The 27144-nt window shown below is 54.4% G+C and overlaps 2 protein-coding genes across 12 annotated transcripts in view; both read right to left on the bottom strand.

Moving 5' to 3' along the window:
* SGIP1 (SH3GL interacting endocytic adaptor 1) overlaps positions 1-2724 on the bottom strand; it is a 56604-nt gene extending 53880 nt beyond the window's left edge. Inside the window, exon 1 of the mRNA XM_054212022.1 lies at positions 2588-2724. Within this exon, the coding sequence (XP_054067997.1) occupies positions 2588-2597 (10 nt within the window). The 5' untranslated portion in view covers positions 2598-2724. The remainder of the gene's footprint in view (positions 1-2587) is intronic.
* A 15126-nt stretch (positions 2725-17850) lies between these two features.
* Positions 17851-27144, bottom strand: part of PDE4B (phosphodiesterase 4B) — a 219451-nt gene continuing 210157 nt past the window's right edge. For all 11 annotated transcript variants that reach the window (XM_054211349.1, XM_054211351.1, XM_054211350.1 and 8 more), the window contains 8 exons: positions 26425-26603; positions 25767-25865; positions 25464-25628; positions 24949-25048; positions 24146-24300; positions 23927-24049; positions 22738-22920; positions 17851-19944 (listed from right to left, as the gene is read on the bottom strand). In XM_054211349.1, coding sequence (XP_054067324.1) covers positions 19579-19944; positions 22738-22920; positions 23927-24049; positions 24146-24300; positions 24949-25048; positions 25464-25628; positions 25767-25865; positions 26425-26603 — 1370 coding nt within the window. In that variant the 3' untranslated portion in view covers positions 17851-19578. The remainder of the gene's footprint in view (positions 19945-22737; positions 22921-23926; positions 24050-24145; positions 24301-24948; positions 25049-25463; positions 25629-25766; positions 25866-26424; positions 26604-27144) is intronic.

Raw genomic sequence — 27144 nt, 5'->3', positions numbered from 1 at the left:
GGACTGGTTTCTTGAGACAGCGTTCACGGTTAGTTTTTTTAAGATACTGTGATTTTTAAGCACACAGTGAAAATCGTGCGCTTTTTCTCCCCTTCGACCGTGAGAAAATTCCATACTGGGTTCAGCACAAACTAGCGCAAATTGCACATCCTCCATCATTCCCAAGGAGCCAAATTCTCCTGTTTCCACAGAAGATGATGCGAAACCATCAACAGAGCCAGGTCCATCCCGCCGGCCGTGGGTGATGCCGGGTGGCCCCGTGTTCTGCATCCTGGGGGAGCCACAGCCCAGCTCCTCCCCGGGCTCCACCCTCGGCTTCCAGCACAGCCTCCAACCTCTTGGCGAGACGAGGGATTTAAGTCATTACAATACTAATAAAAACCCTTCAGCAGTTTTACTGCAGGGAGCTATAGGCATCTTGTGCAGGTTTAAAAGTTTCAGATCAAATTAAGCTAGGCACATTTGCAAGCGTTCTCATATTAAAACGAAGCATCTCTGCAAGGTGCCAGTAGGATATCGGTCACAAAAGTTTCACTACTCCACCCATAGAGCCAGTTTCCAACTGCTTGAAAAATTAATCAAAACCACTAATTATTTCCCCTAATGCTATTTTCCCGCTTCCATTCCAGGTTCCTGTACGCATTAGCTAGCTGGGGAACACGTTAAGGCGTTTAATATCACAGGTAATGGGGAAACTTTTTGTGGCTGGTATTATTTTTTTTTTTTTTTTTTTTAAACGCCAGACTCGTTCATGAGAAGTGATTCCGCGTCCGCCAGAGCCCGAGGAACCGGCTGCCTGGGTCTTGGCCGACCTCCCCATTCCAGGGCCGGGGCCCCCCTGCCTGCATCCCGCCGTCCGGGCCAGGGCGGCCAAGGATCCCGCTCCGTGGCAAACCCCGGGCATTTCACAAGCAAGGCAAAAATCCTTAAGGATTTTACCCCAAACAGTAAAAAAAAACCAGCCCACACAAACAAAAAACCCAACCGCTTTCCTCCTCAACCAGCCTCAAAGACTAGTTAAGTAACCCAAACCAGGAATTACAGCAGGCCAGCTTCAATTTATCTACATTAATTCCTCTGCTTTTCAGGGGAACCGTGTTGTTAACGACATCTTCCCTAAAATTACCCGTCCTCGCACAGGCCGCGTGCCTGGTTCCCAACGTGTCACGTATGCGAGCACGCCAGGATGAGTTTGATGTCACGGCCTAAAATTAAACCTCTTTCGCTTCAGACTTCATCGTCAATATTCGAGAAGACACTGAAGGCATTTCCTCATACCAAGGGACGACGACGCTTATTCCCTTAACACCAAGGAGTCAAAAAAAAAAAAAAAAAAAGTGACAAGCAGCAATTCCTGCGTGTTCCCACATGGCCTTTACAGCACCGGAATTGCCGAGGTTAGGCAAATATTTTAAGTCAATACAAGACATCTCGGTTACGCGGAGCCCGACGCCTTTCCAGGTGAATTTGGGCAAGGCGGCAGACCGGGATTCACAGGGAGACGCCGGGAGGCAGCCCAATTTCTGCCTGTCATCTCACGAGGCCGGGGAGCCGCTGGTGAACATGCCGGCAGCGCCGCGAGCCCAGCGCTGGATGCGGCTCTGCCTCCACCAAAGGGCCATAAAAAAGAAAAAAAAACACCAGAAAAAAACCCACCCCAGAATATTTTGGTCTTGTTGGCCCTGAAGTATGTATTCTGCTAAAAAAAAAAAAAAAAAATTAAAGAGTTTTCCTTTCCCTGCATATTACTCCAGAAGGCATTAAAAGAAAAAAAAAAAAAAAGCGCTTTACATACAGCTGAGACAAACGACCCGGGTTAAAATTTCTTTAAGAAATGCCCAGGGGCTTTTCCCACACACGATCAGACGCACAGTCTCGCAACGCTGCCTGAAGTATCTGGTGCCCGGAGCCCATATTTCCTTCTCATTTCCTTTTTTATTCCAATAAGCCTCAACCCAGCATCCCCCCCACCCCTCCTCCCCGGAGCCTGCATCTTCAAACCAGGGGCACCAACATGGCAAAAATTGCCTTAAACTCAAATATCCTCGTTTCCCACTGAGAAGCTGCTCATCCCTACAGCTGACACTGGAAAACCACAGAATCCCATCTGTCACGGACAGGCTTCGCAGCCCCCGGTCTGTGCGTGCAGATAACACTTCAACTCATCCCCTGTGCATCACGGCAGGCTGGGGAAGCGCGTTTCCGAGCAGGGGGTAAAATAACGCTTAAAAGACCTTAATGGCGAGGCCTGGGCTCCCTCTCCCTGCCCAGGCTGCCGCTCGCCAGCCGGAGGGGCCGGGGGGTCGCATCCCCCCAGCTGCCCGCACAGGGCTGGGCATGGAACCGCAAAGAAGCCGACGGGCTGGATATTATTATAACACCATCACCATCCGCCGGCAGGGTGCTTCGGTTCGATTGGGATGAGGGGGAGGGGAGGATTTAATTTTATTTTTTTTTTTATATTATGTTTTGGGTTTTTTTTTAAAAAAAAAGGATTCACACGCACAGGTTCAGAGCATCCTCCTTCCTCCACCATTGCTTTAAAAACTCCAGCGAGCCAGAAAGACATGCTCAGATCATCACCTACCTTCCATCATGGTGGCAGACTTGCATTCCTCAATTTCCAAGGAGCCTGAAAAAAAAAAAAATAAAAAAAAAAAATAAAAAAAATACAGGAGAACACGATCCCGGTTACCAGATGCTTAACGCAAGCCCTCAAATCAAACGCTTCTGATCCCCGGCTGGCTTAGGTGCAGGAATAACAAGGAAGGGAGGGGGGGTGGGGGAAAAAAGCCACCCCCGAGTGCCGAGGCTAAGGGCAGGCCATGGATGCTGCTGTGCCTGTATCACCTCCAGGATCACCGGAGGATGCTGAGAGAAAGGGAGGACGAGCCCCGGCGCTGGCAGCAGCGCAGCCGCTCCCTCCCACCCCGCACCTCCTCACATGCGCGCTCGCTCCCGACACAACCCCCCCTCCCTGGGAACACACCAACCTATTTCCCTTTTTTTTTTTTTTCTTTTTTTTTTTTAATTATTATTTATTTATTTATCATTTCCCCCTCCACCACTTTCACCAAAAGCATAACCCCCTCTTCGTACCTCGTGACGCACTTCCCCTCCCTCTAATCCTATCGCAGCGGCTGGGGGAGCCAGATTAATTACCGGGCGCTGTCAGATTAGGAGCGTGAGGGGAGACCGGCTGGGAATGATGAAGGTGGGGGGTAAAAAAAGATAAATCCAGCCTGGATAAGGCGGCAGAGCTCGCTCCGTCAGCAGCGGGTGCGAGCCCCCGCGCGCTCGGCTGCGAGCTTGGGCGCACATCGGCGGGCGGGCGGCCCTCCTCGCCTCTCCCGCAGCCATTCAAGAGAGAAATCCATGGGGCTGACGTCACATCGCCAGCAATTAGCCCCGAAAGGATGATGCGGGGAAGAAAAAAAAAAAAAAAAAAAAAAAAAAATATTTCTCCCCGACCGCCTTCCGAGAGCGCCTGGGAATTCGTGTCGCCCGAAGAGCGGCCGAAGCATCGCCAGAGCAGGGAACAAAAGAGACTGGGGAGGGAAGGGGGGGGGCTGCAAGAGCTGAGCCCCAGCATCTGGGGACCCCCCCGTGTCCCACCGCCAGCATCCTACGAGCCGGATGGTACGAGCCTGTCCCAGCAAACCGCCACGTCCCCCCATTTCTCCCTGGCAGCCCCGGCATGCAGCCCCCCCGGTACCCCCCCCAACCAAGGGGGTGTGCCACCCTCGCCAGCTGGAAAAGCACCTCTCAGAGCTGCTCCAAGGAGGTGACAGGCAACGCCAACGCTGGAGGGACGCGGGACACTGCTAGAATTACCCCAATAAATACGCGAGACACAAAATAGGCAAAAATGGCTTTAACCAGCTCCAAAAGCTCACTTAGATAATTTTTTCGCTGGCAGGAAAGATGCTGCAGGACCACTTGCACTGATTTATCCCCCAGGCACGGCTGCGAGAAGGGGAGCCGTGTCCTGGGGTCACCTGAAACAGCCCCCACGGCTGCGAGGGACAGTGGGGACAGCCCCACCCCGGGGGCTGGGGACACAGGTGGGTTTGTCACCAAGGCCACGGCCGCAGCTCGGCACCCAAAAACGGGGATTACAACCACCAGCACCAACAACCCAACCCATTTTTTTTCCCCCCATTTAAAAAAAAAAAAAAAACGAAAAAACCCCACCAAAATACACCAAACACATTTCCCCCCATTGAAAAAATAAAAATCCCATTTTTTTCCCCCATTGAAAAACATAAAAATCCCATTTTTTCCCCCATTGAAAAAAAAAAAGAATCCCATTTTTTCCCATTAAAAAAACCAAAAAATCTCTTTCTTCCTCATTTAAAAAAAAAAAAAAAATCCCATTTAATCCCATTTTTTTCCCCATTAAAAAAAAATCCAAAGGCCAAGCACCTCTGATGGTTTGGATACACCAGTGGGGAAACGAGCTTCGACGCCACAACAGGGTCTCTGGCACAGAGTGTCCCCGGCCCCAAAGTGTCCCTGGCCGCAGCCCTCACCCACCCCAGCCGGCGCGAAACGCCGCCGCAGCCTGGGCGGAGGGACGGGATTATTTAACAGATGGTTGATTTAATCCCTGCAAGGAGATCCTGCGCCCTGCGCTTTCAGCGGGGAGGGTGCCCGGCGCCTCCGGGAAATCCGTCTGTAATCCCCGGGCGAGCGCAACGCGCCCAACGCCGCTCCGCTGCCCCGGACCAGCCCCAAAACCTGCCGAGGCACCGGGCTGGCACAGGTGGCCGGATGCCCAGGTGATGGGCACACACCTGCCGCGTCCGCAGTAAAATAACACCTTTCCACTAAATAACACTTTTTTTTTGCCGCAGCCGTCCCGCATCCCAGCGGCTCTGCTTCCAGCCGGGACAGACGCGGCAGCCCACCTCCCACGCTTGTCGGGGTGCTCCTCGACAGGGGTTATATTCCTTAAATAAGCGAGAAGAGCTGTAACTTCCCCTGCAAACCCTCTCCCAAGCTGGGCAATGGATAAATAAGTTATCTTCCCCAAATTCCTCCATTTCAGCACTGATTTATGGCAGCCTCCACGTTGCACCATCAGCACAGGTGGGAAACTCCTGGGCTATCGCTACCCACAGCCCAGCTCCAGCTTTGGGGGGCTCTGCAGGATGCCTCCACCTTATCAAACAATTCCTGCCATGTGCCGAGACCGAAACCTCATCTTCCCGAGGGCAAAATTAACCCGGCGCTAACGACATCAGGAACCTGCTCCCTGCACGGGCTCTTCCCAAAGGCCGGGTCATCGCTGGAGGACACCCGTCTCCCCTGGGAGGGCAGTGCCGGCAAACCCCTCTCATTTCCAGGTAAAATTGGCATTTACGGATTTCCAAGCGATTTCCAACCCCTCCAGCTGACACACGGACGTTTGTCAGCAAAAAACCCTGGAAATATCAGGCAGCTCCTGAAGGATACGCGGTAGGAAGCTGCAAGTAAACATCAACCGACGAAGTCAATGGATTTAAAAAAAAAAAAAAAAAAAAAAAAAGCACAAAAAGGCAGAAAATGAGTCACCGGAGTGCATTACTCATCTCCAAGCAGAGTCATGCTGTAGGTCCATGTGACAGGCACCAGGAGCGGAGGAGCCGGGTGCCCCGGGGCGCAGCGCGACCGGGGATTTGCTAAATAAAGCCCCAATCCGGCAACCTCAGCCCCGCGCTGGGCCCGGCCCCGGCAAATCCCCCGGCATTAACGGCAGCGACGGGCAGCCGGTGGATTGTTTACATCTCCGCGTACGTGGCTCTGCGACCCTTTCGCTAAACCATAATTAAACCTTTACTAAAAATAAGCTCATCCCTTTATCCGTCCCAGGTGGAAGGGCGGTGGATGGCCGAGGGCGGACGCCCCGGCAGCCCCATCGCCGAGAGCTCCCATCACCGCGGGTTTCTCCCCCATCACCTGCAAAACAGACTTTCTAACTAAGTTCAACCATTTTTCCCCCTATAAAACTAGTTTTTTCCATGCCGGGCGCTGGAGCTCGGTGCGCGTTTGCCGGAGGTTGTAAATCCTGGGACGCAGGAGAACACGGATGTTTGTGCTTTGCTGTGGAACAGCTGAAGACAAACCCAAACCCTTGCACAGGCTGCTATTTGCGCTCTAATAAAGCGACATTTTTACAAGAATACTTGTTTTAAGGGTTTCTCCCTACCAGGGAATGAGGCTGGGAGACACAGGGCCCCGCCAGGAGTATCTCACCCAAGCCTTCAACGGGCCCAGGAGGCTGCGGAGGTGGATCAGCCCATCGGCCTGGTCCTGAGCACCAGAAGGGCTCGCACAACCTTCTTGGAAACGCCGCCACCTGCCAACCCCAACCGAAAACGGTTGTGCCCCGAGATGCTGCCGCGCTCGACCGCCCTGCATCGTGTTTTGCGCGGCCAGAGCATTCCACGTGCATCCCCCGGGATGGGGCAGGGCTGGACCAGCCCGAGGAGCTCGCAGCAACGAGCGCTGCCAGCCGCCGGGCCCCGGTTTGTCCCTTCCTGCCCGTCACCAGGAGCTCGTTGTCAACCCCCCAGAGTGAGCACTGGGGGCCGCGGGAGCACCCTGGCCTGGCAGGGGGAGAGGAGCAGCCCCCGCACCCCCGCGCATCCCCGGGCACGGGGCCCCTGTTGGGACGCAGCTGCTCCTCGCTCCACAATGAAGCCCGTTACCTTCTGCTCTATTAGGTTTTTTTTTTTTTTTGCTCTATTCATCCCCAGTTTTCCCACGCGCAAAAAGCCGCCAAGCCCTTTCCATCTCACTGAGCCTCTCCGAGGAGAGACACGAGGGATGCGGGAGTGAGCCGGGACCCCCGTGAGCGAGCCCTCGCCCACGGGACGCTCGCTTGGAGAGGGAGGAGAACCCCGACGGGGTGCCAAAAGCACCGGGGAAAATCTGCTTATCCCGCATTTAAAGGCGGACTCTAAGCACCAGGCTCCTCAGAGAAGAGGAAAAACTTGAGCGTGGAAGAAGCTCGCCGGGGAAGCGACAGGAGCACAGGCATGCCCTGGACCCCCGCTTCCCCCCAGCACACAGGGAACAGCCCTGGGGGCACAAAACCATGGCTCGCACCCAAGCGGCGCCCTGTTGAACACGCTCTATAGTGCCAAGCGCCCCCCGCAAAGCGCCCAGCCCGGGCTGAGGACCAGCACAGCAGCATCCCGCCGGACCCCAAACCGTCCTCGGCGCGAGCAACTCCCCCCGGTCGCCACCGCGGCACAAGTCACGACAGGGTTGGGAAGGGGCAGTGGTTCCCCTCAAACCGAGTGCGGCGCCTGGTGGGACCGACCGCCTCCATCACCGGGGACGAGCGGGACACGGCGGGCGGCCGGCACCCACGCGCCGGAGCCGGCAACCCTGCTCCGTACCCCCCAAAAAATCACATTTTTCCAAGCGGGGCCCTCGCACCAAGCAGCAGCTGGGTGCCCCCGTGGCACGGGGGCGTTGGCAGAGCGGAGGCACAAAGTGCACGCTCGAGGAGAGATTTAATGCTGCCGGAGCCAACTCTGCCATATTTAATAGCCGTCATGTAAACGTAGGTAATTAGGGTAGGCCCTGGGGCGCAAAGGCAGGATGGGAACCCCACGCACGCCCGGCGCTGGGATTCCTGCTCCGCCTCGCCGCAAATCGCTCTGCGAAGAGGCGCCGAGCTCCCAAATTCCCTTTTACCGGCACCGCTGGTGGAGCAGCCACCGAAACCCACCTCTGCCCGGCCAGGATGGACACCTTCTCCACGGACCTTCCTCCACACCCTCCTCCTCCTCCTCCTCTCAGCAGTCTCCCCTGCAGCAGGAGCTCCTCCCAGCCCCCACCCACACCCCTGCTAATCAGGGGCTAATCAGGTTAATCACCTGCCCCAGCCCCACGCCCCAGGGGCCGAGGCGCAGCTGAGGGCCGTCCAGGGGATGCTCCAGCCCTTCGCGGTGGGGACCCTGTCCCCCCCGAGCCCCCCCGGGCTGTCCCCATTGCTGGGCCTGAAAGGGACAAACCGCCCAACTCCGCAGAAAAGAGTCAGCAGAGGGAACATTGTTAATTACCTTTTTTTTTTTTTTTTTTTGGCTGGAAAGAAGGCATTCAGGACCCCCGGCGAAGTCCCCGTGCGCCCCACAGGCCATGGGGGTTTGCGGCCAGCAGCCCCCACCTCACACCGCGCGCCTGGCCCGGGAGATTATTCATCACAGACTATTTTGGATTTGATCCCGAAGGGCTTCGGCCTCGGACACGCTGCCAGGGTGGGGATGGGGCTCCCCATGTGCCCCCGGGCACCCCACCGCCCGCAGCATCCCCATCGGGTGCAGGGATGGGGCAGCAGGGATGAGCCCCCCCCCTCTCTGGGAAGGCCGGGCAGGATCTGGCCCCTGGGCACACACACGCAGGGGAGCCCCAAAACCACCATTTCCTCCAATTCTGCCCAGAAAGCCCCTCGTTTCCCTTGAAACGCTGCACCCCAAGGGTGCAATGGAGGCTCAGCAGCATGCCGGGGGTGGGGGGGGGTTGAAGAAGGCATCAGCTTCCAAATGTCAAATAAACTCGCTCGGAACAGTGTCGGCTGTGGGTATTTCAAAGAAATTCCACGCGTTTGGACACTGTCCCCTCATCAGACGTTAGCACCAAGAAACGCAGGCTCCGAGCTCCCGCGCTCTTCCCCTCTTCCCTGTAGTTTAAGCATCGGCTTAATTAGACCATCAATTAGCAAGGGGGAAAAAAAAAAATTCAAAGAAAAAGACTGGGATTACCTGTGATCCGCAGCAAAACAAGATAAAGTGAGGCGGAGAGGCACGTGGTTTCTGCTCCGGCGCCGGCTCTGGGGGGGCTTCTGGGGGAGCACAGCCCCAGGTATCCCGCAGTTCTGGGCTGGGAAGCTCCACTGGAAGATAAACTGCGAATTTTTGCACTGCTCAAAATCCAACAATACTTCAAACGTGTTTTTCCCTCTAGGGGGGATGGTTTATAAACTTTAAATAGTTTAAAAAAAAAAAACTCGACAGCCCTGACCACGCAGGAGCAAACCCTGGGAGCCGAATCGGCACAAACCCGCGCGGCTCCGGCAGAACCCAGGGCGGGGGGGACCCCGTTCTCTGCGCGGGGCGCGTCTGGCGTGGGCACCCTCGGGGACATCGCCCCACACCCCAGCCGGGCACCACCCGGCCCCGCGGCCGCCTTCTGACAGGTGCCCCCCTTGGGCTGGTTTTTTCTGGGCGCGGGAAGGTTTCACCCAAACAGCTCAGCTGAGAAGGAGGTTATGGAAAAAATATGCTGGTTTAAGGCAGAAAATATTCTTACCGCTGTTCTGCTGCAAATTCTTCCTACCTCCAGCTCTGGAGCCCTCAGCACTGGAGAGACACGGAGCTGTTGGAGCGGGGCCAGAGGAGGCCCCGGAGATGCTGGGAGGGCTGGAGCCCCTCTGCTGTGGGGACAGGCTGAGAGAGCTGGGGGGGTTCAGCCTGGAGAAGAGAAGGCTCCGGGGAGACCTTCCAGCCCCTGCCAGGCCCTAAAGGGACTCCAGGAAAGCTGGGGAGGGACTCTGGAGCAGGGAGGGGAGCCATATAGGATGAGGGGAAATGGTTTTAAACTGGAAGAGGGGAGATTGAGATGAGATGTGAGGCAGAAATTGTTGGCTGTGAGGGGGGTGAGCCCCTGGCGCAGGTTGCCCAGAGAAGCTGTGGCTGCCCCATCCCTGGAGGGGTTCAAGGCCAGGTTGGACGGGGCTTGGAGCAACCTGGGCTGGTGGGAGGTGTCCCTGCCCAGGGCAGGGCGTGCCACCGGGTGGCCTTTAAGGTCCCTTCTGACCCAAACCATGCTGTGATTCTATGACACCTCTGATCCCAGGGCGCGCTCCCCCAGCCCTAAGACTGTGCTTTGGGGTTGCTGCGAGGATTTACCTGTATTTTGCTGCAGACAGGGTGGTTGCTCGTGCACCTATGGGTGATAACAGCCGTCGCACCCACCCTTCCCGAGAGCCCAGCGCGGGGTCTGCAGGGGCAGCCCTGGGGCAGAGGGTGCTGTTAACGAAGACCCGCGGTGCCCTGGGCAGGCAGGAGGGAAAGCGTTTGCTCCCACCGGTTTCCAAAGCCCTGAGGAGATGCTCTCCAACCCCCTGGAAAGGGCACAGTCCTTCCCGGTGTCTCTTTCACCCTTCAAGTGTGTTTCCAGACACATGCTGTGGGCTGGGTGGGAGCGCGCTTCGTGGAGAGATGATGTCAGCCTAGTTAAAGGCAAATGGAAGTCAAACACTCGGTTTTATTGCTGCTGTGGCGTGTAACCTCAAGCCTTGTGACTCCCCACATTTGATGTCGCGGCAATGTCACGTTGGTTGAGCACCCACAAATGCCCTCCCTTCACGTGTTTGCCTCCCCCAGCCACCGACAATATGGCTCACACGGCCGGGGAAGAAACATTCATCCCTTTCTTGTAAAAAAATGAATTTTCTGCAAGACCCATATAGTAAGACTCTGCAAAAAAAATGTGTGGGAGCTGAAGGTGGTGTTTTAGATGGGAGGAAGGGAAGGCGGGAGACAAAAGAAGCTGGGCCCTGGCTGGGTGATGGGTCAGACAGGTCGGTTTGGATCCCACCGGCTGCACTTGCACATCAGCACAGGGAATGTGAAACCGTGAGCTGCTGTGGAGCAGGAGGGAATGGTGCCGATGCAAGAGGGAATGGTGCTGGAGCAGGAGGGAACGGTGCTGGAGCAGGAGGGAATGGTGCCAGAGCAGGAGGGAGCGGTGCTGGAGCAGGAGGGAATGGTGCTGGGGCAGGAGGGAATGGTGCTGGGGCGGGAGGGAATGGTGCTGGGGCAGGAGGGAGCAGTGCTGGAGCAGGAGGGAATGGTGCTGGGGCGGGAGGGAATGGTGCTGGGGCAGGAGGGAGCAGTGCTGGAGCAGGAGGGAGAGGTGCCGGGGCAGGAGGGAATGATGCCGGAGCAGGAGGGAATGGTGCTGGAGCAGAGAGAGGGCAGGGGCTCGGGCTCGGGCTCGGGCTCGGGCCGGGAAACACCCGTGCAAGCTGGCAGAAAAGGCAGAGACCCCCAAAGGCGAGCACCCCAAAGCAAGCCTGGACCCACTGCTTCCAGCTGTGCGGGGTTCCAGCTGTGTGGGTCCAGCTGTGCAGTTATCCAGCTGTGCAGGTATGTGGCTGTGTATGGATCCAGCTGTGCATGGATCCTGCTTTGTGAGTATCCAGCTGTGCTCACGCACCAGCTGTGCTCAGTCTCCAGCTGTGCAGGGCTCCAGCTGTGAGCTGCGCCAGCTGTGTGAGCCCCCCCCAGCCGTGCACCCCTCCAGCACTACACGGTCCCAGCTGTGCGCTGCTCCAGCTGTGCACGGCCCCGGCTGTGTGGGGCCACAGCTGGACATGTCTCCAGCTGTTCGGGATCCCACCATGAACCGCTCCAGCTGCCTGGGGCTCCAGCTGTGCATGGCTCCAGCTGTGCTGGCCCCCGACTGCGTGTGTCCCTGCAGTGCGTGTCCCTGCCGTGCATCCCCGAGCTGTGTCCCTCCCCCGCAGTGGACACCCCCGCCGTGCACGTCCCGGCTGCGCAGTGTCGCAGGACGCGCTGCGCTGTGCAGTGGTCCGGGACCTCGGCAGATGGAGCTGTGCAGCTGTGCAGGCAGCTGTGTGCGGGCAGGATGGGGCTGTGCAGATGTGCAGGCAGCTGTGTGCGGGCAGGATGGAGCTGTGCAGATGTGCAGGCAGGATGGGGCTGTGCAGCTGTGCAGGCAGCTGTGTGCGGGCAGGATGGGGCTGTGCAGATGTGCAGGCAGGATGGGGCTGTGCAGCTGTGCAGGCAGCTGTGTGCAGGCAGGATGGGGCTGTGCAGCTGTGCAGGCAGCTGTGTGCGGGCAGGATGGAGCTGTGCAGATGTGCAGGCAGGATGGAGCTGTGCAGATGTGCAGGCAGGATGGGGCTGTGCAGATATGTGCTGGCAGGGTTGGGGCTGTGCAGCTGTGCAGGCAGCTGTGTGCAGGCAGGATGGGGCTGTGCAGCTGTGCAGGCAGCTGTGTGCGGGCAGGATGGAGCTGTGCAGATGCATAGGCAGCTGTGTGCAGGCAGGATGGGGCTGTGCAGATGTGCAGGCAGCTGTGTGTGGGCAGGATGGAGCTGTGCAGATGTGTGCTGGCAGGGTTGGGGCTGTGCAGCTGTGCAGGCAGCTGTGTGCAGGCAGGATGGGGCTGTGCAGCTGTGCAGGCAGCTGTGTGCAGGCAGGATGGGGCTGTGCAGATGTGCAGGCAGCTGTGTGCAGGCAGGATGGAACTGTGCAGATGTGCAGGCAGGATGGGGCTGTGCAGATATGTGCTGGCAGGGTTGGGGCTGTGCAGCTGTGCAGGCAGCTGTGTGCGGGCAGGATGGGGCTGTGCAGCTGTGCAGGCAGCTGTGTGCGGGCAGGATGGAGCTGTGCAGATGTGCAGGCAGGATGGGGCTGTGCAGCTGTGCAGGCAGCTGTGTGCGGGCAGGATGGGGCTGTGCAGATGTGCAGGCAGGATGGGGCTGTGCAGCTGTGCAGGCAGCTGTGTGCGGGCAGGATGGGGCTGTGCAGATGTGCAGGCAGGATGGGGCTGTGCAGCTGTGCAGGCAGCTGTGTGCAGGCAGGATGGGGCTGTGCAGATGTGCAGGCAGGATGGGGCTGTGCAGCTGTGCAGGCAGCTGTGTGCGGGCAGGATGGGGCTGTGCAGCTGTGCAGGCAGCTGTGTGCGGGCAGGATGGAGCTGTGCAGATGCATAGGCAGCTGTGTGCAGGCAGGATGGGGCTGTGCAGATGTGCAGGCAGCTGTGTGTGGGCAGGATGGAGCTGTGCAGATGTGTGCTGGCAGGGTTGGGGCTGTGCAGCTGTGCAGGCAGCTGTGTGCAGGCAGGATGGGGCTGTGCAGATGTGCAGGCAGCTGTGTGCAGGCAGGATGGGGCTGTGCAGATGTGCAGGCAGCTGTGTGCAGGCAGGATGGGGCTGTGCAGATGTGCAGGCAGGATGGGGCTGTGCAGATGTGCAGGCAGCTGTGTGCGGGCAGGATGGGGCTGTGCAGATGTGCAGGCAGCTGTGTGCAGGCAGGATGGGGCTGTGCAGATGTGCAGGCAGGATGGGGCTGTGCAGATGTGCAGGCAGCTGTGTGCGGGCAGGATGGGGCTGTGCAGATGTGCAGGCAGCTGTGTGCAGGCAGGCTGGGGCTGGCAGCTGTGTGCAGGCAGCTGTGCGCAGGCAGGATGGAGCTGTGCAGATGTGCAGGCAGCTGTGTGTGGGCAGGATGGGGCTGTGCAGATGTGCAGGCAGCTGTGTGCGGGCAGGATGGGGCTGTGCAGATGTGCAGGCAGCTGTGTGCAGGCAGGCTGGGGCTGGCAGCTGTGTGCAGGCAGCTGTGCGCAGGCAGGATGGAGCTGTGCAGATGTGCAGGCAGCTGTGTGTGGGCAGGATGGAGCTGTGCAGATGTGCAGGCAGCTGTGTGTGGGCAGGATGGGGCTGTGCAGATGTGCAGGCAGCTGTGTGCGGGCAGGATGGGGCTGGCAGCGGGCGCTGCAGCGGGCTGAGTCCCTCGCCACGGGGACCCGCGCTCTCTGGGGACGGCTCCCTGGCCCTGCCGTTGTGGCAGCCTGAAATCTGGCCGCAGCGTGGCAGTGACCCCCTCGGTCAGGCCCGAAATGCCGCACGGTGCGCCCTGAGGCGCACCCCAAAGCGCAGCCTGGGGCGCAGGGCTGCGCACGGGGCCCACCCCAGGCAGCGGGGCGGGAGGGCGGCAAAGGAAGAAATAAACCAGAAATAAACTATTTCACCCAACCAAAATCCTCTGCTTGGCCCCATCTGAAGGTGCCTCAAACACCAGGAACGGGGGTGGGGGGGACCCAGGGAAGCTGGGGACCCCGTGTGGGACCCGCAGCAGGACCCGCTGCCAACAACAACCCCCTCCTGCGGGTAGATCTCTCCTGCAATATATGTATTTTTTTAATTGCAGCAACCTTCTCTCTGCAATGAGAAGCTTGCCGTGGGGATGAGGATGTCCCCAGGCTGGTCCTGCTGTCCCCTGTGGGTCAGCCCTTCACCAGCCCCCCACAACGGTGCCAAACCGCAGCCGCCCCGAGCAAAGGCAGCGTTTGACCCCCCCACCCCCCCCAGCCCTGCGCGTAACCGTGCCACCAGCTCACGCTGTCCCCAGCTCAGGGCGCGTGAATCGAGGGCTCCCACCAGTGAGTCGCGGGGTGGGGAACCCCGTGAGGGGAACGGGTGTCCCCAGAGGACCTGCTGCGGGCGGGTAAGGGGGGCTGCAGAGCTGCCCCCCACAACAGGGGCGCATCCCACTGCCCCATGCGGGCCAGAGCTTCGCTGTCCCCAACCTCCCACAGCGCTGCAATGACAGGAGTGGTGATGGCATCTGACTGGGACGGCAGAAATACCCTCCAATAGACCAGAAATAGTGCAGCGAGAGCAGGGACGGGGACGCCCTCGGGGACGGGAGCCCTCGGGGATGGGGAGCTCTTGGGGACGGGGAGCCCTCGGGGATGGGGAGCCCTTGGGGACAGGGAGACCTTGAGGACGGGCTCCTTGTGTCACCCCAAAAGTGACATTTGGGAGAGCTGGAACACCTAAACACATCTGATATCGCATCAGCTGGGCCACAAGCAGCCCTGTCCTTCCCGGCCAGCGCTGGGATCCCAGCCAGCATCCCCGCTGCTAGACCGGGAGACCCACCTCCCCTTCGCGTGGGGCTACCGGGGCCGTGAGCCCTCGGGCTCCGTTCCAGCGCCACAGACTCGATAAAATCTGTGCTTTGTGCACCAGCCCCCAGCTCCTTCCTGTTTTTGACTACGAAACTGTCAACGCTTCGGATTTTCATTTCTTTTTTTTTCTTCCGTAGGACTTTTAGGTGAACTCCAAGCCAGTGGCGCCTAAATCTTCTTGGCTAGCAAACCGCTTCCAGCACTTTGCACATCCTTACGGTTGGACTGTAACCTGGGAAATGCTCCATCCCGCTGGCTGGCGCACAGAGGGACACGGGGACACGGACCGTGGTGTGCTCGGGGACATGGGGCATCCCCCGCGTGACCGTGGTGGACGTGAAGCAAACCTTGGTGCGGGCAAAACACGAGCAGACACATTCGGCTCCCAGGCACCGAGCACCCGTGGCAATAAAAGCACATTTCTGAAGGTGTTTTTGCTACTTACACCAAGCGGAGGTGACTGCTGTGGCTGCAGCCATCCCCACGTTCGGTGTCTGGTGGGACCCGTGTCCCTGTCCCCAGCCAGGCCCGTGGTGAGGGGCATGGGACACCCCCAAATGCCAGCCCAATGCCTTGGCACAAAGCTGCCGCTGCGTGTCATTATTCAGATGAGAAATCTGCGTTCTTGGAAGAAACCCAAGACTTCTTCAACACTTTTCACTGGTGGAGAACACCACGAGGGGCTCGGGCCACGGCAGGGACCGCTGGTGGCTGCACCGTGCCGTGCAGCGCGAACTCCTACGGATGAGAGGGGAAAAAAAGAACATGGAAAACCGTCCCCACACCCAGGAGAGCAGGCACAGCGCCCGTGCGCCATGGGAAAGAGCAACAGAGCTGGTTTATTATTTTATTTCTTTGCATCATGGTTTCTATTAACAACGCCGACCTCGGGGTCAGAAGTTTCCTGGCAGCGGCGGGGGCTCGCGGGACCCTTGTCCCTGCGCAGCCGGTGATGTACTTTCTGCCGAGCGACCAGCGGCTCGTCCCCAGGATTGATGCCTGCAGCGGGTTTGCAGCTGGTGGAAATCCCCCCTGAAACCCCAGCTCTGTGGCCTCAGCGGGAAACTATGTCCTCGAGGACGGCTGCCACTCGGCCACCGCTGAAGCCGGGGCTGTTGGTAACATCCATCACCAGGGCTGGCAGCGAGGAGGGGGCGGCGTGAGCTCCCCCCCGTCCCGCAGCCCCGAGGCCGGAGGTCCTGAGCCCCTCAGCTGGGCTGGGGTCCTGTGCCATCGACCCTGCACATGTCCCAGCCTTGTCCCCTCCTGGACCCAGCCCCGGTGACTCTGCCCAGCAAACCCCAGTTGCACAGCTGGTTGCACAGCTGGTTGCACACCCCAGTTGCAAACCTGGGAGCCGCCCCTCCTCCGGAAAGACACGCTTTCTGCACCCTGTTTTGCTGCAGGTTTCATTTTTCACCCTGTTTTTCCCCCCAGTATCCGAGGAGCAGCGATTCCCAGCCCCTCTGGGTGCAGCCAGGATCTGCCGGGGGGTCGCTGGAGGCAGCACGGCTGCACCCGCGGGGGGAGCCCCGGGGAGGGGGAGCAGAGACCCATCAGCACCCTCCATCGGGGCCGCTAACGAGCGAGGAGGAAGCACCGTGTCGCTGCCTGCACGCGGACGCGCTTCCGATGCTGAGGGAAACCACAAACCCCACTGGGTGCTCGGGGCCAGCAGGAGTTTTGGACGGGAGGACGGTAAAGCAGAGCCAAGACGCGTCCTTGTCCCTCGAGGAAAGGAGGGAAAGTGAGCCAGCAAACCGCCCCGCACCTGAACTGGGATCTCCCACCCCAGAAATGGAAGGAAAACAGGAGGGACTGGGGTTAGTTTTGCAAGGTGGCTGCCATGGGAGCGTTGTCTCTGCTGCTGCCGAGAAGGAGAAGTGAAAGGAGGTTGTTATTTCAGCGCCGGAGCAGCACCGCCGTGTTTGCCTGTGCTGACGACGAAGGCGCTGCCTGGCAGAACTAGGTCATTGGAAGGGAAAGAGATAAAGCAAGCGAGGGCTGGCGGCGCGGGGGGGCCAGGGCAGAGCACCCCGCGCCCGTCTCGGCCCCGCACCCCGGCACAGCGCCTCCCCCTCACACCTCCGCTGGCTGCGGGCCGGGGGGTCACCTGCGACTTCAGCTCTTCGCTGTCCGTCCTACTTGGCCGCTTGCTCCACCCAGGGCTGCGGAGGTTTTTCCAGCCCGATAACTCGTTTTCCATCTCTGCGCGTCCCCGGGAGCCGTGGGCACGGCCGGGCGCAGCCACCGCAGCAGCGGCGCACGTAGACGATGCGCAGGGGTGAATTCACTGGAAAAGAGAAATTGGTGTCAGCACCGCCAAGAGGCTTCCACCAGCGGTTCAAACGCTGGCGAGGCGCTGTGTGGAACACCCCGTTGTGTCGCTGGTGGGCACAGGGGGTGTCCCCACATCCGGTCCCGGTGCCTGCAGCCAAGCCTGGGGTCAGCCGAGGTTGGAGCCCCCTTCCAGCCGGAGCGGAGGAGATTGCATGGAGGTGGGATGGGAGGGCAGGGTGGGACTGGGGATCCGCACTTCCGCACTTTCACCTGGCGTCGTTTCGGAGCCAGCGAGTCTGGGGAAAGCCTGCAGAGACCCTCGCGGCGCTACAGCAGATCCACCTCTGGCTACCACCGGCTCTCCCGGCATCACCCGCAGCGAGGGCGGCCCAGGGGGAGTCCCCGGTGGCGCAGGGTCCCCTCAGTCCCCTCACCCCCCCCACCGCCTGCCGGCAGGATGTTTTTTTTACTGGAAAGTCAGTTGTTTTGGGTCAGGCCAGGACATGAAAGCATCCCGCGAGCCGGCCCCGGTGCCGCCCTGCGCCAGGCGAAGGCTGCGCTGCCGGCTGTGGCCATCGCCTTCCTGTCTGCACCGCCTTCCTGTCGCCGCTGCCATCGGCACCGGCCCCGCTCCCCCACCGGCTGCCGCTCAGGAAGGCAAAGGTCTCGCAGCCGGCACGACGGAGAGGGCGGCCGTGCCCTCTGGCCGCAGGAACCCTTCTCTTCCCGTTCGTAAGACAAGGGCTCTGCGTGTCCGACAGGTTGGGTTTTGCTTTGCCGGGTGCCAGGGGCCTTCGCCCCGGACACTGCCCACGCCGACCTGCGGAAAAAAGCAGCACAAAGAGCCACAGGCAGGGTCATGCTTTCATTTATTCACTTCATATAAAAATCTCTTTAAGAATGCATCTGAACACAATATATAATACTATAACATACATTGTGTGAAACTTTTGGAAACAATAAAATAACCACCTGGAACAATGCAGTGTTCAACAGACATACAAACCCATTGATCATGCACAACTGTGCTATTTTCATTAACTAGTTAGTCACAAGTTGGACCAAAAGCTTGAAACATATTTTACAAACTGAGATTGACACCGCTCACGATGCCGGACAAGCTTTGTCAGAAGAAGTTTCACAGCACAATTATTACATCAGTTCACATTTTTGTCATAGAAATTCACATTGGGTTGTTCAGAAATTGGAACGTGACATTTAAAAGCCGGCCCGTTCGCAGGGGTTTCTTTTTTTTTTTTTTTTTTTTTCAGTTCCCCCCCACCCCTCTAGGTTTTCGGCACTTCCAACCGCTCGCCCGCTGCCCGGGGGGGGGGTCCGGTCCGTCCCCCCGGCCCAGGCTCGCCGTGAAGACAAGCCCCCCGCGGGCGGCTGCCACCCGAATGCCCTTCCTGGGTTGCGTCTGTCTCTTCAGCTATGTTCAGGTTCTTGTATTTTATGCAATACAAAAGGTTACGAGAAAAAAAGGCAACTCTTATTCCGAGTTTTCTACACAATTAACATCGCCGCCGACAGGCAATGTTAATTCATATAAATTAATAACTTACAAAACATTACAGTATATACATTACGTAATAAATACACTGTTATAAACAGTAATGGAGGTGTTAGAGCTCAAGGCAGTGCAGGAGGATGGTGGACCTAAACCTAGGAAACGTGAACCATGGGCGAGAGAAACACAAACACCCGAGCGTGCAACTTCCACTGAGCCAAGGAGCTGCCGAGGGGGAACGCGCGTCACACGCTGCCTCATCACGCTTACTGCTATAGGTACTGCGCTGTGCCAGGGAAACAAACTACCCTCTGTCCCGCGCACGACAAAAATAAAACCCCGTTGAGGAAAAAATACTGTTATTCCTAGCGAGCGAACAGAGATGGCGCGCGATGGCATGAAGCGACTTTAAAGGGGTCACCTGGGGTATTAAGAAAACGATTAAAGGTGCAGTAATGCAAAACAGAGGGTTTCCCTTCCGTTTAGTCTGTAAAAGTGATTAACCGCAATAAAGTGACAGGTATTGCCCATGAGAAAAGGAAGACTGCTCTTGTAACAGGAAGAATCAAAAAAGTATCCGTCAATTTTGAAACACTTTGTGTCGCTTTTTATACTAAACTCCGTGTATTTAATTAATAGACTCTTGAAAAGACATGAAAGTGTTTACAAAGAAGGCACACAGGTCTGCAGACAGGTGGTCAGGTGGACAGGTTTTATATGGAGAGTTATTAATCAGTAGTTTCTATCAGTCTAACTGGTATAAATTCCAAAACTAACAGTATAAAATCTCTCAGTTGTGTGTCATTTACTCTTCAGTCACGACCCAAGCCAGCTCCAGGACAACACGATGCTCTTGGCTGACAAGGCTGGAACCACAACGTAAATCACCTGTTAATTTCCTGAGCAATCATTCACTACACGATCTTTAACCCTGACTCCAATCTCAAGTAGCTGGGAAGATCTTTCAGCCAATGTTGGACACAGGCCTCAGACCCAGGCTGCAGGCTAGTCCGTGAGACTGCCCGCATGCTCCTTAAGTGTTTAAAATCCACTCACACGGGTACAGGACATTATGTGTCGACGGGAGACGTATCTTCTGTCACAATTTCTATGTTCGCCTCCCTCTGTGAATCCTCTTCCCCCGGGTCGGCCACGCAGAGTGTCTTTGTATTGCTGAAGTAGCCGATGCTCTCGCCGTCCTTCTCCGGTCCATCCGAATCCTCCTCCTCCAGCGTCAGTTCAAACTGGAACTTCTCCATCAGGCTCTGACAGTCCCTGCCCCGCTCCTCCAGTGGAGGAGAGGGGCTCTGAGGTATCATGCTCTGGTACCAGTTCCTGTTGTCCTCCAGCGTGTCCAGGATGTCCTGGGCATCGGGCTGCACCAGGTCAGCCCACGTCTCCCAGAGCGGATGGACGATGTAGTCAATGAATCCCACCTGAGAAAGACAGGAACATGCACGCTTAGGGGAAGGCAACAGCTGGGAGCAGATGGGTGACTAAAAAGCTCAAATGCTGTTAATACATGATTTTTACAGGCAAAATACCCGCCCCAGAGCAAGTCCCCAGACCAGCTCAGTCCAGTTGCAGACACAACCACCCGATACCCAAAGCCGCACCTACAGCATTGGACTAGCTTGACATCTCGTCCAAAATCAAACCTCGGGTGAGAGTTTAACTAAAAGTAGGAGTCTCCGGGAAATCCAGCGATGGAGCTGCCAGTCCCACCCCTGGTCGCACGCGTGATTTTAAATACCCCCGTCGATGTCCCTTCCTGACTAGCGGCTCAGGCCCAGCCCCGCGGGAGTCGGGGTACGCCATCACTTTGAAGACAGAACACCCCACCGAGGGATGCCTCTCACCAGCTGTTAGTGCAGAGAGGCATTTTCGATGATTGTCGCCTCTGCCCTAAGCACGGAGAAAGTTCGCTGTCTCTCTGACAGGATTCCCTGGTGACTGTGGACAAGGGCGGTGCATTTACGGCAGCTCTGCCGTTACCCCCGGGTATGCACGCGGCTGGCGGCTGTGAAAACGCCAGCGCGCCAGGGGCGAGCAGCCGGCCTTACGCCGAACGTCACTGCTCGTATGGACTGAAGTTTGGCCTCTAGGTGTGTTTTACTACGGGGTGTAGTTTGTACCTATTCTGAACTGTTTTGTGGTGCTTTAAACATTTCCACATTTCTCCTCTACTCCGCCAAAGCAGCCACCGTGTTTCTCTGCGGAGCCCGCCCTGGTAGAGCTTTCCTTTCCTTCCCTTTCATGCCGTTTTGGGCAGAGCGCAGAAAGCAGGTCAGCTCATCCCAAGAATTACTCCTCCTGCTCGAAGGCGGACAGACCGCTGGTGCCCGACTCCCATGGAGTGACGTGCCAGCGGTGGAAACAGTGAGGGTTGCGGCCGAGTCCGTCAGTCCTTCCGCCGGCCGGCGCGTAAGCTCTGAGCTAAATCGTTTTTCAATTGTCTGACTAAGAGGACGTACGTCCAGGATGGAGAAAACTGAATGGCCATAAAGAGGATTGAAATTCTTCCGTCTTGGCAGAATGTGTCACTTCTCTCCTCACTCCGCTGGACAACATTTCTGTGCAGCAGGAAAATGGCTCTCAGAGGGGCCAGGCTCAACGTGCAGATGTTTGCTTTGGAAATCGCACATGCCTCCTTCAGACACAACAGGATGTCAATAGAACCATTAACGTTCAATTGTAACATACTGTTGAGGCAGCTTAAACAAAAAGGTGATGAAAATTTCCTGCAGCACATGTTCCGGAGCACTTTTAAAGTGAAAAAAAAAAAAAAAAAATCGTTCTGTAGGGTTAGCTGATGGCTTCACCGCCAAGGGCTGTATGGCACTAATGGCTACAGACCGGTCACTTCGTCACCAGGTCATTGTTTCTTTAAACAAAGGTCCCTAATCCCGGAACAGCTGGCCAAATGGCTGAGCAGCGGTCCTCAAATCTTTTGATGCAAAGAGGTACTATCTAGAGCTTTGAAACACTTGCATACTATTTTCCCATCAGTTCCCTGTTTCACACCAGAAGGGACATGCCACCTCCCTTTCTCCTTTGCCGCTAGTTGGGATTTCAATGGTAGCCATTTTGTGTAATTCCTGTTCTTTTTACATAGCAAAAATGCCATTTTGAAACCTCTGTGAAGTGCGTATGTGAAACAAAAAATTAATTGGAGCTCACATGCGGAGCACATGGGCATTTTCTGGCCAAGCCTGGCTGAAGGATTCATTTCTTGTTAGGTTAACAAATAAGACAGATTTTTCCAACAAAATCACCATGCGGTTGAGTGAATAATTTTGAAACCACTTGGCTTAGCCCAAGAGGACATTTGGAAATAATTATCATCAATTTTGTTACTTATTCAAGCTGAAAAACCTCGATGATGACTTGCTCGAGTCATTTAAAAACAACAACCAAGACACCATTATATAAAGACTGGAATATGTTTAGGCAAACATAAATTACCGGCTTCATTACAGACTAACCGGGTGAAATTTTACAGCCTGTGCTACACAGGTCAGAACAAAATCTGACCTCGAAACCGTTTAATCTATGAATCAGAACTAGGCATGAGCCAGTTAATCTCAAAAAACAAGACACATCCAGCTCCTTTTAAGGTTTGTACTGACATAAATAAATATTTCTTTGACTTCACCCGGCACACAGCAGCTCCATCAGACCTCTAACTTAACCGGCCAGATCACGCACTGCAAAGCTGCTCTGCATGAGGCTGAATGATGACCGACATCCAGACTTTCCCAGTGTCCTGAAGTGGATTTCAGCTGGGAGAAGCTCCGAACCCTGCAGTGCGATGGGGCTGGCATTGCTATAAACGTCTAACACGGGGTACGACATCAGTAGGTCTAGGAGGTGCTAATTAAGGAGGCCGGAGGGCGCAAAGGCAGAAGAGACGTGGCAGAAGGAAGGGGAGATCAGAATTGCACTTTTCAAGCCTGGGGAACCAACTCACTCTGGAAACGGGGACGCAAACAGGGCAAGATGAACACGCACTTGGAAATGAGGAGACGCCAAGGGGTACCTAAAGGACTCTGAACAGCCTCGCCAGCCTGTATGAGCTTCAGGCACAGCTGGATGTCAGGGTCAATCAGAACCAACCGTCTGAACAGCTGGCTGTTTGCCTAATTGTGCTAGAGAAAGCAGATGAATTTTGTCTCTGCTTTAAAAATACAAGCTTAGGCAGTACAAAAATGCAGCTCACAGCCAATTACCTGTGATTTTTCCACTGACGCTGTATGTTTGTCGCACATCGGACTGATTTCCATTCCTCTTTCTCGCTCTTTGTCTCCCTGCTGGAAGAACTCCTCCATGATCCTGTCCGTCCACTGCCGGTACAGCTCCAGAGACTTTGTGGGATTACTCAAGTCTGCACAATGTACCATATTTCGGAGAACCTGCAATTACATTAATCAGAAAACTCATAAAATCAAATGGAAAAAGAGGACGGTTTCAAGCTGTATCTTCTTGCTTCATTCAGAACATTTAACCACAAGACTCTTAGATTATGCAACAGCCTATAAAAATACTAACATCGAAACATCTCTGTATATAAGACGACCTGCTACGGTCCGCCTCTAAAGTAAAATGTGCTCTATGTTTTTCAGACAACTCGACACTTAACGTAGTGTTCATTACATCATACAGGTTTGGTTTGGAATGCAGGTGCTTCCCACCATTCAAAATTTATTTCCACGCTCTCAGATGGTTAAATGCCCCTACTTTATTAACTGAGTAATGTCCCTTCCACGCACACAAACAAAGCGCCTGACTAACCGTGGCCGCAAGGATTTAGACGGCAACGGAGTGACCTGTTTTAACATCAGCAGTCTTAAATAAAAAAATAAAGGTAAGGAGAGTTTTCCCATGGGGCTTTTCTTAAGAAGTTGGCCATCAAAGTGGAGGGAAGATCAGGATGGATCTTGTCCTGCTGACTACGTGACCCCGTTCCAGTACTGCTTTGTCATTTCGGTAAATCAAGGATTACATTACATAGGGAACAGATTGTACCTCACTAATTTCAGCTCAGTGCAAGTTGCTTTAGGTATGGAGTTACAAATTAAATCCTTGCAATCTTGCAATGCTATAGCAATCTCGCTATACTTTTTCAACTGGAGAAACAAATGGGAAAAAGCAGCAAGGAAATTCGGGAGCTCTCAAAACCTCAGCCATATAGATGAACTTCAGAAGAATATGCATGTTTGCAGTTCCATGCTTTAAATCTTTAAAACATATGGGACCACCTGGTACCTCTCTGTGGTGCGGAACAGAAGAAAACGATTGCTGAAAATTTAGGTCAGTCAGTAGCTGTATGGTCCATTGAAAAGCCACAGTAGAAAGAGGAGCATGATTTCTTCAGTTCTGATCAAAATACACAAAATCCAGGAAACCTGGCTGACGTACCTGTATTCTGTCTGTGTAGTTGTCCAGAAGGAGGACTCCTGAACTGGTCACTTTCTTAGTTTCCACCATAGTCTTCAGATCAGCTAAGAGACTCATATGCTTGGACATATCTGTCGCCAACACCTTTACAGAAGTGAAAACAGGACCTCAGTAAGGGCAACCATCCAAAGCAGCCAGTTTTTTGTTTAAGAAGAGGAGCAGCGCGTGCATAGCTCATACCATGTCGATCACCATCTTCCTGAGCGTCTGACGCTGTTTCTTGGTCAGGTTCTGGAAGATGTCACAGTGCTCCTCTTGAAGCAGTTTGAAACCCACAGCAAGATGGTGGTTCTCCAAGACGGATTCGTCGTTGTACATCAGGGCTAGTTCGGAATCTAGCGAAACAACACAAATATGTGACTCCGGCATGTGAAATGTGTGATTTCAAACAGCAAATGCTTGTCCTGGGTACTGAAATGTTTATCTGTATGCAATAAATCGCGAAAAGTTTTCTTTTTCGCTTCATGTGTGCCAAGAGCGTGCGGTTTTCTAATCCGAGCACATATGTATATAATATAAACAGCCCTTTGCTCGGTCCTAATGAACAAAATAGTACTCGGTTGACTTAGTTACGGGCTTCAGAATCACTGACAACAGAAAGCACGAATCCCGCACACACGCCTTCCAAAAAAGAACAATACCCATATTTTGGAATCAAGATACATGCTTAGCCTGTTGCAGAACACAGCATGAACCACAATATTTAGCTTTATTGTTGTCAATAGCAATAGCATTACTTATCTTATATTAACGATAAAATTTGCACTCAGAACTGGAAGAATTATTATGCGTTAGCAAGTAGTAATATCCGCAAGATTCAAGGGCACTTTGCAAATTGCACTACAATAGCTTCCTTTGTTAGGAATTTCATTTTAATTACTGATTTATTTCAAAACTTCTAACTAGTTTACTGCACAATATTTTGAGAAAGCAATGCAGTCTGAAAGCCATAATCTGTGACCTCGCTGTAATGGAAAACTCACTTGTATTAATAAGAAATTGATTGGAGACCCCGGGGTGATCCACATCATGAATTGCAGCGGCAAAAATTGCAGCAAGGATTTCCAAATCAGTGAAGACAGCCTAGGAAGGAAAAAAGGAATTTGTCAGAAATTTGTCCTTATGTTTTATCTCTCAACAGTTTGGGAAGCTCCTTTAGAGAAACAAATTGTGCTTTTTAAATGAGTTTTCTGAGGATGAGACATTTACTCAGAAGAAAGGTCTACAAGCAGCATGTGCTCTTTAAGATGAAAAAGGGCTTCCAGGCAAAGCTGCTGCTGAAATTCCTTAATGGTGATTTCCCTGGCAATAAACTGAGCCCTCAGAGGAGCAGGCAGCACGCCGCTTTTTGCAAGTCTGAGTGCTACTGGTGATTGAATCAGCTTCAGGTTTTTCTCCTGTGTTCACATAGGCAGCGTGATGTTTTTTAGCCGCCACCCCACATTACAACACGAGGATTGCCCACCACAAAGCACTTAGCTCAACCGAGGTAACTCACATCCAGCGCAGGGGTAGAGAGCAGGACATGCGTGGACTGGGCAACATCGGCAGCGTGGAGGCTGTTGTGGTAAGCTACGTCCGAATGGTAGTGGTCTTCTAGCGTCATCATGTACGTTACAAAAGTGTCCGATGAGATCTTGAATGTTTTTAGCAGATCTCGCTCCTGTATAAGAAATGGTACAAGCACACATGCATATATCAAATAAAGATGTCATATTGTAGAAGGTGACAAAACAGAAAGTGATTAGAAACTAAAATAGCGTTGCAAAAGAACTGCAAATTTGATCAGAAAATCACGAACCTGAAATATAGCGTACATGATGCAGGTGAGCGGCCTGTTGTGGGAATACCTTGCAACATTGAATATGTTGAGACCCCACTTATTCAGATCTTCCAGTTCCTTTTGAAAGGACAAAAAGAGAATGGTTACAATATTTTTCAAGACAATTCTGCATTTATCATTTGGATTTTCCAAAAGTTTAAAAAGATGCAAATTCAATCTTCGTTATGGTAATCATGTAAATGCACAAACACGCGTACTTAATAAAGTACACGAACACAGAGTAACAAAGCACTTGTCCAAGGAGACGACATCTCTCTGTGTGGCAGGAGAGTTAATTTGTGATGTGTGTTTCCAGGTAGCAAGAAGAAATGCCCTGACAGAGACAAAGGCCCCGCAGCCAGTTTGCTGGGCGTAGCGTTGTTACACGTTCCTGTGTTTGATAATTGCTCTCCTCAGCTTTTATCACATTTTTTAAATTATTTTAGGGGTATTTTCAAGGAATTTATGATCACAGAATATGCTGTAAGGGCCTGGTACCATTAATTACAGCATTTGTAATGGCCACATGAGAGCAGGGATACCCATTCCAGTTTTACAAGGTGGGGGGGGGTGGGGGGGTGTCCATCCAGCCAGTCCATCCCCAGCTTCCAGATAATACTGCAAGAATCTGTCATACCTTGGCCAGATGGTCTTCCTTTTCTGTTTTCACACCAAATCGTGAAATGCTGGTGTTATTTAAGCTTGAACTATGCATTAATTTTTTCACTCCACTGATCTGCGTCATGAGCTGCTGTTTTTTCTTCTTCTCTCTGTCTTTCTGGGTGGGAGAAGGAATCTCCACATCATTCTGCTTGTCTGTAACAAATAAAGGTGAAACGAGTCAACATCGTTTGCAGCGTGAGCACCCATCACTCCCCCCAAAATCAACCCTTAGCTTTGCTGATTAAGTGGCTCCACACACCAGTTCCAAACCTGCTGTGGGGCCTTCTCTAATTTTGGGACCGAACTGAACCAAAATCAAAGTAAAATAGTCACAGAACCTCTGTTTTCCCTCTGCAAGACTGAACCTTCCCAGGGAGCCCATGAAGGGCCGCTTTCATCGTAGCCATTTTCAAGCTGCATCCCTTGGGGACACAGGCAATGTCCAGGGGATAGCTCTCCACAACTGAAGGGCACCAGCTTCTGCTTATGACTAGATCTCAATTAGTTTTTATTAACTGTTTTCAGGAAAATAAAGCGTATATATTCAAACAACACGTTTTCCTCAATAAAGTACATAAGCATATATTTTCACATTCACTCTACTGGTACTTATTAGGGCCAAACCCTTCTCCATACCCCCTGCTCTTAAAACACCAACAAATTGGTGTCACTGATTTGTTAACGGTTTGCCCTT

This window comes from Rissa tridactyla, chromosome 8 (assembly GCF_028500815.1).
Source record: "Rissa tridactyla isolate bRisTri1 chromosome 8, bRisTri1.patW.cur.20221130, whole genome shotgun sequence".
Taxonomy (NCBI): Eukaryota; Metazoa; Chordata; class Aves; order Charadriiformes; family Laridae; genus Rissa; species Rissa tridactyla.
Note: the sequence above shows the minus strand (reverse complement) of the source record. Positions and strands in the feature narration are given on the sequence as shown.